This window comes from Cinclus cinclus, chromosome 31, assembly GCF_963662255.1.
Source record: "Cinclus cinclus chromosome 31, bCinCin1.1, whole genome shotgun sequence".
Classification (NCBI taxonomy): Eukaryota; Metazoa; Chordata; class Aves; order Passeriformes; family Cinclidae; genus Cinclus; species Cinclus cinclus.
This window is the reverse complement of record NC_085076.1, coordinates 2,228,457-2,240,274: the sequence shown is the minus strand read 5'-3', so window position 1 is coordinate 2,240,274 and position 11,818 is coordinate 2,228,457. Positions and strand designations below refer to the sequence as shown.

The 11,818-nt window shown below is 40.1% G+C and overlaps 1 protein-coding gene across 1 annotated transcript in view; it reads right to left on the bottom strand.

Annotated features, from left to right (window-relative positions):
- The window catches only part of LOC134055128 (methanethiol oxidase-like), a 28,510-nt gene extending 18,187 nt beyond the window's left edge, over positions 1–10,323 (bottom strand). Inside the window, exons 1-6 of the mRNA XM_062511259.1 lie at positions 10,254–10,323; positions 7,757–7,813; positions 7,492–7,604; positions 5,896–6,081; positions 3,499–3,619; positions 2,561–2,743 (exon numbers count right to left, since the gene is read on the bottom strand). Of these exons, the coding sequence (XP_062367243.1) occupies positions 2,561–2,743; positions 3,499–3,619; positions 5,896–6,081; positions 7,492–7,604; positions 7,757–7,813; positions 10,254–10,257 (664 nt within the window). The 5' untranslated portion in view covers positions 10,258–10,323. The remainder of the gene's footprint in view (positions 1–2,560; positions 2,744–3,498; positions 3,620–5,895; positions 6,082–7,491; positions 7,605–7,756; positions 7,814–10,253) is intronic.
- Between the last annotated feature and the right edge of the window lie 1,495 nt (positions 10,324–11,818).

Here is an 11,818-nt window from a genome sequence, read left to right as displayed (position 1 = left end):
ACCCTAAAAAATGGGATTTTTTGGGAGTTTTTCAGGGGTTTTTATCCCGAAAAATGGAATTTTTCAGGGATTTTCACTGAATTTTTCAGGGATTTTTACCCCAAAAAATGGAATTTTCCGGAGATTTTTGCTGAGTTTTTCAGGAATTTTTACCCTAAAAAAATGGGATTTTTCGGGGGTTTTTCAGGGGGTTTTATCCCGAAAAATGGGATTTTTTAGGGATTTTTTTACCCTAAAAAATGGGATTTTTTGGGGGTTTTCAGGGGGTTTTATCCCGGAAAAATGGGATTTTTTAGGGATTTTTTTACCCTAAAAAATGGGATTTTTCGGGGGTTTTTCAGGGGTTTTTATCCCGAAAAATGGGATTTTTTAGGGATTTTTTTTACCCTAAAAAATGGGATTTTTCGGGGGGTTTTCAGGGGTTTTTATCCCGAAAAATGGGATTTTTTAGGGATTTTTTTTACCCTAAAAAATGGGATTTTTCGGGGGGTTTTCACATTGAAAAATGGAATTTTTGGGGGATTTTCGCTGAATTTTTCAGGGGTTTTTACCCCCAAAAATGGAATTTTCCGGAGATTTTTGCTGAATTTTTCAGGAATTTTTACCCTAAAAAATGGGATTTTTCGGGGGTATTTCGTGTTGAAAAATGGGATTTTTCAGGGATTTTTGCTGAATTTTTCAAGCGTTTTTACCCCGGAAAACTGGGATTTTTTGGGGGTTTTTCAGGGGTTTTTATCCTGAAAAATGGGATTTTTACAGGGATTTTTTACCCTAAAAAATGGAATTTTTCAGGGATTTTTGCTGAATTTTTGAGGGATTTTTCACGTTGAGAAATGTAATTTTTGGGGGATTTTCGCAGAATTTTTCAGAAATTTTTTACCCTAAAAAATTGAATTTTTCAGGGATTTTCACTGAATTTTTCAGGAATTTTTACCCTAAAAATTGCAATTTTTCGGGTCGAAAAATGGAATTTTTCAGGGATTTTTTTTGCGTTAAAAAATGGAACTTTTCACCAATTTTCCGTCTTAATAAATCCAAATTTTTTGTCTCATTTTCACTGCTAAAAATCTGAATTTTCCAGGAATTTTCCCGCTTAAAAATCCAATGTTTGTCTCGTTTTTGCTGCGAAAAATCTGAATTTTCCACCAATTTTCCCTCTTAAAAAATCCAATTTTTGTCTCGTTTTCGCTGCGAAAAATCTGAATTTTTCAGGAATTTTCCCTCGTAAAAAATCCAAATTTTTGTCTCGTTTTTGCTGCGAAAAATCTGAATTTTCCTCCAATTTTCCCTCTTAAAAAATCCAATTTTTGTCTCGTTTTCGCTGCGAAAAATCTGAGTTTTTCAGGAATTTTTGGCCCTAAAAAAAATCCAATTTTTGTCGCGTTTTCGCTGCGAAAAATCTGAATTTTCCACCAATTTTCCCTCTTAAAAAATCCAATTTTTGTCTCGTTTTCGCTGCGAAAAATCTGAGTTTTTCAGGAATTTTTGGCCCTAAAAAATCCAATTTTTGTCGCGTTTTCGCTGCGAAAAATCTGAATTTTCCACCAATTTTCCCTCTTAAAAAATCCAATTTTTGTCTCGTTTTTGCCGCGAAAAATCTGAGTTTTTCAGGAATTTTTGGCCCTAAAAAATCCAATTTTTGTCGCGTTTTCACTGCGAAAAATCTGAATTTTTCAGGAATTTTCCCTCGTAAAAAATCCAAATTTTTGTCGCGTTTTCACTGCGAAAAATCTGAATTTTCCACCAATTTTCCCTCTTAGAAAATCCAATTTTTGTCTCGTTTTCGCCGCGAAAAATCTGAGTTTTTCAGGAATTTTTTGCCCTAAAAAATCCAATTTTTGTCGCGTTTTCACTGCGAAAAATCTGAATTTTCCACCAATTTTCCCTCTTAAAAAAATCCAATTTTTGTCACGTTTTCGCTGCGAAAAATCTGAATTTTCCACCAATTTTCCCTCTTAAAAAATCCAATTTTTGTCTCGTTTTCGCTGCGAAAAATCTGAGTTTTTCAGGAATTTTTGGCCCTAAAAAATCCAATTTTTGTCGCGTTTTCACTGCGAAAAATCTGAATTTTCCACCAATTTTCCCTCTTAAAAAATCCAATTTTTGTCTCGTTTTCGCTGCGAAAAATCTGAGTTTTTCAGGAATTTTTGGCCCTAAAAAATCCAAATTTTTGTCTCGTTTTCGCTGCGAAAAATCTGAATTTTTCAGGAATTTTCCCTCGTAAAAAATCCAAATTTTTGTCTCGTTTTCGCTGCGAAAAATCTGAGTTATCCACCAATTTTCCCTCTTAAAAAATCCAATTTTTGTCTCGTTTTCGCTGCGAAAAATCTGAGTTTTTCAGGAATTTTTGGCCCTAAAAAAATCCAATTTTTGTCGCGCTTTCGCTGCGAAAAATCTGAATTTTTCAGGAATTTTGCCTCTTAAAAAAATTGAATTTTTGCCGTAAAAACCTGGAATTTTTTTGCTCTTTCCCCCCCCCAGTTTGATTTTTTTTTTTCTCCCCCCCCCCCCCAATTTCCCACCCTCTCCCCGAGCGTGGAATTTTGGGCTTCCCAGGAACCTTTTTCCACATCCTGAGGGTTGAATCCCTGATCCAGGATTTTGGGGACGCCCCACTCGGTGCTCAGCAGGACGTTGTGCCGGGGTTGGTACCAAAAATCGTAACCAAATTTGGGGATTTTTCCTCCTTTTTCCCAATTTCCTTTCACCTCGAAGGTTTCTCCGTCCAGGAGGACGAAAGTGCCTGGGAAAAATAAAAAAAAAAAAATAAAATAAAATAAAAATTAAAATTAAAGCGCGGAGATCGATTAAACCCTGAAATAAAATCGATTACGCTCCGTTATTTCTTCATTTATTTTCATTTGTTTTATTTATTCCTTTTCATTCCTTTTTGTTTCTTTTTATTTCTTTTTATTTCTTTCCATTTATTCTCATTTATTCTCCCTTTTCATTCCTTTTTATTTCTTTTTATTCCTTTCCATTTATTCTCATTTATTCTCCCTTTTCATTCCTTTTTATTTCTTTTTATTCCTTTCCATTTATTCTCATTTATTCTCCCTTTTCATTCTGTTTTATTTCTTTTTATTCCTTTCCATTTATTCTCATTTATTCTCCCTTTTCATTCCTTTTTATTTCTTTTTATTTCTTTCCATTTATTCTCATTTATTCTCATTTATTCTCATTAATTCTCCCTTTTCATTCCTTTTTATTTCTTTTTATTCCTTTCCATTTATTCTCATTTATTCTCATTTATTCTCGTTTAATTTATTTCTATTTTTCTTTTTTTGTTGTTTTTGTTTTTTCTTTGTTTTATTTTTTTTTTTGCAGCTGGAGAAAAATGAAAGTTTGGGGACTTTTTTTTCCTTTTTTTTCGTTTTTTTTTTTCATTTTTTTTTTAAATTTTTTTTCCGTTTTTTTTCGTTTTTTTTCCGTTGTTTTTTTTTTTTTTTTAATTTTTTTTTTTTTTTTGGGGGGGGGGAATTTTGTGGAATTCCAAACCTTTTCCATTTCCTTGGGGATCCCCCAGGCAGCTGATGAGGATTTCCCCCGAGGCCAAGCAGTGGGAAGTGTGCGGGAACGCCGCGCCGGCTTTTTGGGCCAATTCCTCAGCTTCCACCACCTGGGAGGGGGGGAGAGAAAAATAAAATAAAATAAAATAAAATAAAATAAAATAAAATTAAAATAAAATAAAATAAAGTAAAATAAAATAAAATAAAATAAAATAAAATTAAAATAAAATAAAATAAAGTAAAATAAAATAAAATAAAATAAATTAAAATAAAATAAAATAAAGTAAAATAAAATAAAATAAAATAAAATAAAATAAAATAAAATAAAATAAAATAAAATATATGGGGAAAGTTGGGAATAAATGGGGGGAAATTGGGGGAAAAGAGGGGGAAAAAATTGGGGGGGAAACGGGGAAAAAATGGGGAAAAAGTGGGGAAAGAGCTGGGAAATAAATGGGGGATAAATGGGGAAAAATGGGGAAATAAATGGGGAAAAAAAGGGAAGAAAATTGGGAATAAAAGGGGAAAAAAGGGGAAAAAATGGGGAAAAAAGGGGGGGAAACGGGGAAAAATTGGGGAAACAAATGGGGAAAAATTGGGGTAAAATTGGGGAAATAAATGGGGGAAAATTGGGGAAAAATGGGGGAAAATGGGGAATAAATGGGGAAAAACAGGGAAATAAATGTGAAAAAATGTGGGGAAATTGGGGAACAAATGGGGAAAATGGGGAATAAATGGGGAAAAATGGGGGAAAAGTGGGGTAAAAACCACAAAAAAAAGGCTAAAAAAACCCACAGAAAACCCGCTAAAAACCACAAAAGAAACCGCTAAAAACCACAAAAAAAACCACTAAAAAAGCCCACAAAAAACCGCTGAAAAACCACAAAAAAAACGCTGAAAAACCACAAAAAAAACCGCTGAAAACCCAGGAAAAAAGCCACAAAAAACCCGCTAAAAGCCACAAAAAAACCGCTGAAAAACCACAAAAAAAAAAAAACCGCCAAAAACCACAAAAAAAATGCTGAAAACCCACAAAAAACCGCCAAAAACCACAAAAAATCCGCTGAAAACCCAGGAAAAAAAAAAACACAAAAAAATGCTGAAAAACCACAAAAAAAAAAACCGCCAAAAACCACAAAAAAACGCTGAAAACCCAGAAAAAAACCACAAAAAAAACGCTGAAAAACCACAAAAAACACCGAAAACCACCAAAAAAAACACTGAAAACCCCGAGAAAAAAACCACAAAAAAACTGACAAAAACCACAAAAAAAACCGCTGAAAACCCAGAAAAAAACCACAAAAAACCCGCTAAAAACCACAAAAAATCCGCTGAAAAAACACAAAAAAACCCATAAAAAAAACCCACAAAAAAACCCGACAAAAACCACAAAAAAACCGCTGAAAACCCAGAAAAAAAAAACCACAAAAAAATCGCCGAAACCACCAAAAAAACCCGCTGAAAACCCAGGAAAAAAAGCCACAAAAAAAACCCACAAGAAAACCGCCAAAAACCACAAAAAAAACCCGCTGAAAACCCAGGAAAAAAAACCACAAAAAAACCGCCAAAAACCACAAAAAAAACCGCCTAAAACCACAAAAAAACCGCCTAAAACCACAAAAAAAAAAAAAAAACCCGACAAAAACCACCAAAAAAACCCGCTGAAAACCCAGGAAAAAAGCCACAAAAAAACCGCCGAAAACCACAAAAAAACCGCCTAAAACCACAAAAAAAAAAAAAAAACCCGCCAAAAACCACCAAAAAAACCCGCTGAAAACCCAGGGAAAAAAAACCACAAAAAAACCGCCGAAAACCACAAAAAAACCGCCTAAAACCACAAAAAAAAAAAAAAACCCGCCAAAAACCACAAAAAAAACCCCGCTGAAAACCCAGGAAAAAAGCCACAAAAAAACCGCCGAAAACCACAAAAAAACCGCCTAAAACCACAAAAAAAAAAAAAACCCGCCAAAAACCACAAAAAAAACCCGCTGAAAACCCAGGAAAAAAAACCACAAAAAAACCGCCGAAAACCACCAAAAAACCGCCTAAAACCACAAAAAAAAAAAAAAAACCCGCCAAAAACCACCAAAAAAACCCGCTGAAAACCCAGGGAAAAAAAACCACAAAAAAACCGCCGAAAACCACCAAAAAACCGCCTAAAACCACAAAAAAAAAAAAAAAACCCGCCAAAAACCACCAAAAAAACCGCCGAAAACCTAGAAAAAACCGCCAAAACCCACCGAAAACCCGCCAAAAACCCCAGAAAAAAACCGCTAAAAACCCACGAGGACCCCCACAAAAGCAAAGGACGTCGGCGCCCCCGAAGGAAGGCGCCGAGGCAGAGCGAGCCAAGGCGGCGGCGCGGGAGGCGCCGCGCGGGTCCCACCTTGTGCAGCCGGGGCGCGCGGGGCTCGGCGGCGACGTCGACGACGTAGACGCGGGACGAGGCGAGCGCGGGCAGCACGAGGAAGCGGCGGGAGCGGCGGGAGTCGCCGTGGCAGCTGCTGCAGGCGTTCCAGCCCGAGTGGTGCAGCTCGTCCCCCGCGTGCGGCATGGGCAGCCGGTGGATCACCTGAACGGGCGCGCGCCGAGGGAGGTGGCGTTGGGATGGAGGATTGGGGATTGGGGGATGGGGATGGGGATTGGGATTGAGGATTGGGCATTGGGATTGGGCATCGGGATTGGGCATTGGGATGGGGATGGGGATTGGGGATTGGTCATTGGGATTGGGATTGGGATGGGGATGGGGATTGGGATTGGGCATTGGGATTGAGCATTGGGATTGGGCATTGGGATGGGGATGGGGATTGGGATTGAGCATTGGGATTGAGCATTGGGATTGGCATTGGGATTGGGCATTGGGATGGGGATGGGGATTGGGGATGGGGATTGGGGATGGGCATTGAGAGGGGGATGGGGATTGGGATTGGGATTGGTCATTGGGATTGGGATGGGGATTGGGGATGGGGATGGGGATTGGGATGGGGATGGGGATTGAGCATTGGGATTGGGATGGGGATTGGGATTGAGCATTGGGATTGAGCATTGGGATTGGCATTGGGATTGGGCATTGGGATGGGGATGGGGATTGGGGATGGGGATTGGGGATGGGGATTGGGGATGGGCATTGAGAGGGGGATGGGGATTGGGATTGGGATTGGTCATTGGGATTGGGATGGGGATTGGGGATGGGGATGGGGATTGGGATGGGGATGGGGATTGAGCATTGGGATTGGGATGGGGATTGGGATTGAGCATTGGGATTGAGCATTGGGATTGGCATTGGGATTATGATTGGCTTTGGGATTGGCATTGGGATTGAGACTGGGATTGGTCACTGGGATTGGGATTGGCATGGGGATTGGGACTGGGATTGGCATGGGGATTGGGAGTGAGGGATGCGTCTCCTTGAACGGGCTTTCTGGGAGTTTTCTTCACCCTGTCCCCCCCCCCACCCCCGCCAGGGATTTTGGGATACCGCGCGGTCGTGGGGATTCTTCCCGGATTTGGGATCCCTCACAGCCATGGATCCTTCCCCGCACTCCCCTGGATTTTTCCCACATTCCCCTGGATTTTTCCCACATTCCCCCGGATTTTTCCCACATTCCCCTGGATTTTTCCCACATTCCCCTGGATTTTTCCCACATTCCCCTGGATTTTTCCCACATTCCCCTGGATTTTTCCCGCACTCCCCTGGATTTTTCCCACATTACCCCGGATTTTTCCCGCATTCCCCTGGATTTTTCCCGCATTCCCCTGGATTTTTCCCGCATTACCCCGGATTTTTCCCGCATTCCCCTGGATTTTTCCCACATTCCCCTGGATTTTTCCCACATTCCCCTGGATTTTTCCCACATTCCCCTGGATTTTTCCCGCATTCCCCTGGATTTTTCCCGCATTCCCCTGGATTTTTCCCGCATTCCCCTGGATTTCTCCCGGATCCGGGACCCCGCATTCCCCCGCGTTCTCCCCGCCCCCGTACCTGGCAGTACTGCGGGGATTTGGGATCCACATCCACGGTGGCCAGAAAATCGGGAATGCCGATCCCGGTGTTCCGGTAGATGCAGGGCAGGTACAGCAGCTCCTCCCGAGGCCCTGCAGGCAAAATTTGGGATCAAATCCCAAACCCCACCAAAAAAAAAAAAACAAAACAAAACAAATTCCAGCTTTCCCCATCGTTTGAGCCTTTCCTCTGCCCTCGATCCCGAAGCAATTCCAGGATTTGGGAATGCTGGCCCAGCACTTGCCTTTCATGGCCTCCAGAGGGCTGGCGTAGCCCGGCCCGCACGTTCCGCATTTTCCTGCTGGGAAAAGGAGAAAATTCCAACCTTTTCACGTCCCAGAACTGCCAGAAGTGAGGGCGAAAATCCCGGGAATTTGGGGCCTTCCGTTGGGTCCCCATTCCCAGTTCTTCATTTCCTCATTTCCCAGCCTCGAAGCCATGGAATTCCCCACTCCCAATTCCATGGAATTCCCCATTTCCCAGCCTTAAAATCCATGGAATTCCCAATTCCCAATTCCATGGAATTCCCCATTCCCAATTCCCAGCCTTAAAATCCATGGAATTCCCAATTCCCAATTCATGGAATTCCCCATTCCCAATTCCCAGCCTTAAAATCCATGGAATTCCCCATTCCCATATCCATGGAATTCCCCATTCCCAATTCCCAGCCTTAAAATCCATGGAATTCCCAATTCCCAATTCCATGGAATTCCCCATTTCCCAGCCTTAAAATCCATGGAATTCCCAATTCCCAATTCCATGGAATTCCCCATTCCCAATTCCCAGCCTTAAAATCCATGGAATTCCCCATTCCCATATCCATGGAATTCCCCATTCCCAATTCCCAGCCTTAAATCCTTGGAATTTCCCACTCCCAGTTTCCCATTCCCAATTTCTCATTCCATAGAATTCCCAATTCCAAATTCCCTGGAATTCCCAATTCCCCATTCCCAATTCCATGGAATTCCCTGGAATTCCCAATTCCCCAGAATTCCTGATTCCCAATTCCCTGGAATTCCCAATTCCCTGGAATTCCCAGTTCCCAATTCCCTGGAATTCCCAATCTCCATGGAATTCCCAATTCCCAGTTCCCAATTCCCTGGAATTCCCAATTCCCAATTCCAAATTCAATGGAATTCCCAATTCCCAATTCCATGGAATTCCCACTTCCCCGTTCCCAATTCCCTGGAATTCCCAATTCCCCATTCCCAATTCCATGGAATTCCCAATTCCCAGTTCCCAATTCCCTGGAATTCCCAATTCCCAATTCCATGGAATTCCCAATTCCATGGAATTCCCTGGAATTCCCAATTCCCTGGAATTCCCAATTCCCCATTCCCTGGAATTCCCAATTCCCCATTCCCAATTCCATGGAATTCCCTGGAATTCCCAATTCCCTGGAATTCCCAATTCCCAATTCCATGGAATTCCCAATTCCTTGGAATTCCCAATTCCCCGTTCCCAATTTTTGGGCCTTGGATTTGTTCATTCCTGGGAATAAAACGTTGGAATTTATCCCAAATTTTGGCTTCCCGAGTTGCCCCAAGGAGGGGGCAAAATCAGGAGGGATAAATTTGGGATTTTTAGCACCAAAAAAAAAAAAAAAAAAAAAAAAATTGGGAATTTCTTTGGAATTCCAAGATTTAATATCAAAATATTCCGAATTCCAGGCAGGCAAATACGGATTGAATTTGGGAAAAATCAAATTAAAAGACACGGGGGGGGAGAGGGGGGGAAGAAAAAAAAAAATCCAAAAATTTTAAGGATTTTCTCCCAGAAAAAAAAAAATCCCAAATTTCCAAGGAAATTTAAAAGACTTCATGCTGGAAATAAATTCCAGGATTTATTTCCATTCATAATTCCCAATTTTTTGGAGCTCCCAGGTGTGTCAATGATTCCCAAAGTTTTTTTATTTATTTATTTTTTTTATCGACTTCCAGGACCTTGGAACCAACAACAACTACAACAAAAAAAAACTAAAAAAAAAAAAACCCTAAAAATCCTCAAAAAAATTCTATTTGGGAATGAAAAATTCCAGGAAAATCAGGATATTTTTTTTGGTTGGATTATTGGGAGTTTTTGGCTACACATTCCTGCTATAAATTCCTGAAATTTTTTTTTTTTTTTTTGGCTGGGTTTGATCCCAAAAATCTTGTTTTTGTTCTGTTCTGTTTTTTTTTTCCCCCTGTGTTTTGAATTCCCACTAAACCGATTCCAAGTTTGTTTTGTTTTTTTTTTGGCCCCTCCCACTTTTTTTCCACAGTACCAAAAAATAAAATCCTGAAAATCTGAGGTTTTTTTCCCCTCAAAAATAAAAACAAAACAAAACCCCAAAAAGCTAAAAAAAAAAAAAATATCCTGAAAATCGGGGATTTACCCCCCAAAAATATAAAAAAAAATAAATTAAAAAAAACAGAGGAAAACTCAAAATATTTTTCCAAGGGTTTTTTCCTGTTCCAAATCACTTTTTCCCTCTTTTTTTTTTTTGTTTGGGGAAGTTCAGGGATTAAAAATTCTCAATTAAAAACAGATTTTAATGAAGGAATTCAAGCTTTTCGTTAAAACCTTGGAGAGTTTTTTGTTGTTTTTTTGTTTTTAGGGAATAATTAAATATTGAAATCCAAGGAAAAAACAAAACTGGAATTTGACCTGACCCCCCACCCCCACCCCCGAATGCCAAAATTCCGCGATTTTTTTGGGAGAATTTTTTGGGAATTCTGAAGGATTTGGGGATCTCTTACCCATCCTGGATCGGGCTGGGAATGAGAATTCCAAAATTTCTTGGATTTTTGGTGGAGGAACAGCCCGGAAAGAATCGAAAATCCAAAGGGAAAACAAAACGAAACAAAAATTAAATAAATAAAGGCAGGGGGAGGGATTTGGGGGAGGAGGAGCCAAGGGGAGGATCCAGAACGCGGGGAATTAAAAAAAAAAAACAAAAAAAAACAAAGAAAACCCAAAAAAAAAAACCCCAAACAACCAAAAAAAAAACCAAAAAAAAAAAAAAAACCCCAACCCCCCCCAAAAAAAAGCCCAAAAAAACCCCAAAAAACCCCAAAAAACAAAAAAAAAAACGCAAAACCCCCCAAAAAACAAACCAAAAAACCAAAAAACAAAAAACCAAAAAACCGCAAAAAAAACCCCCAAAAAAACACAAAAAACCCCAAAAAACACCCCAAAAAAACCCCAAAAAATCAATAAAACCCTAAAAAAAAACCTAAAAAAAACCAAAAAAACAAACCAAAACCAAAAAAACCCCCCAAAAGCCCCCCCAAAAAACAAAAAAAAAACCCAAAACCCCCCCCAAAAAACCCTAAAACCACTAAAAACCCAAAAAACAAAACAAAATAAACCAAAAAACCCCAAAAAAACCCCCCAAAAAACCCCAAAAAACCCAACCCCCCCCCAAAAAAACAAGACTCCCCCCAAAAAAACCTAAAAAAAACAAAAGAAAAACCCCCCAAAAAACAAAAGAAACCCAAAATGAACCCAAATAAACCCCCCAAAAACCCCCCAAAACCCCAAAAAAGCCCAAAAAAAGCCAACCCCCCCCAAAAACCTCAAGAAAAACCTAAAAAAACCCAAAAAAACAAAAAAAAACAAAAAACCCCAAGAAAGACCTCAAAAAACCCCAAAGAAACCCCAAAAACGCCCAAAACACCAAAAAAACCCCTCAAAAAAACCAAAAAAAATCCAAAAAAAGCCTAAAAAAACCAAAAAACCCCCCAAAAAACCCCCCCAAAAACCCGCAAAAAAACCCAAAAAAAACCAACCAAAAATACCAAAAAACCCCAAAAACCCCCCAAAAAAATCCCCCAAAAACCCCAAAAATCCCCCAAACCCCCCCAAAACCCCCAACCCCCCCCCAAAGTGCAGCTGCCCAATTGCAAAAGGAAATTCCCAAATTTCTGTCCCCGGGCAATTTGGGACCGCAGGAGGAGCAGGTTTGGCTGAAAACCAGGAAAAAAAACCAGTTGGGATTGGATTGGATTGGATTGGGTTGGATTTGGTTGGGTTGGGTTGGATTGGATTGGGTTGGGTTGGATTGGATTGGATTGGGTTGGGTTGGGTTGGATTGGATTGGATTGGGTTGGGTTGGATTGGGTTGGATTTGGTTGGGTTGGGTTGGATTGGATTGGGTTGGGTTGGATTGGATTGGATTGGGTTGGGTTGGGTTGGGTTGGATTGGATTGGATTGGATTGGGTTGGGTTGGGTTGGGTTGGGTTGGATTGGGTTGGATTGGATTGGATTGGGTTGGATTGGGTTGGGTTGGGTTGGGTTGGGTTGGGTTGGATTGGGTTGGGT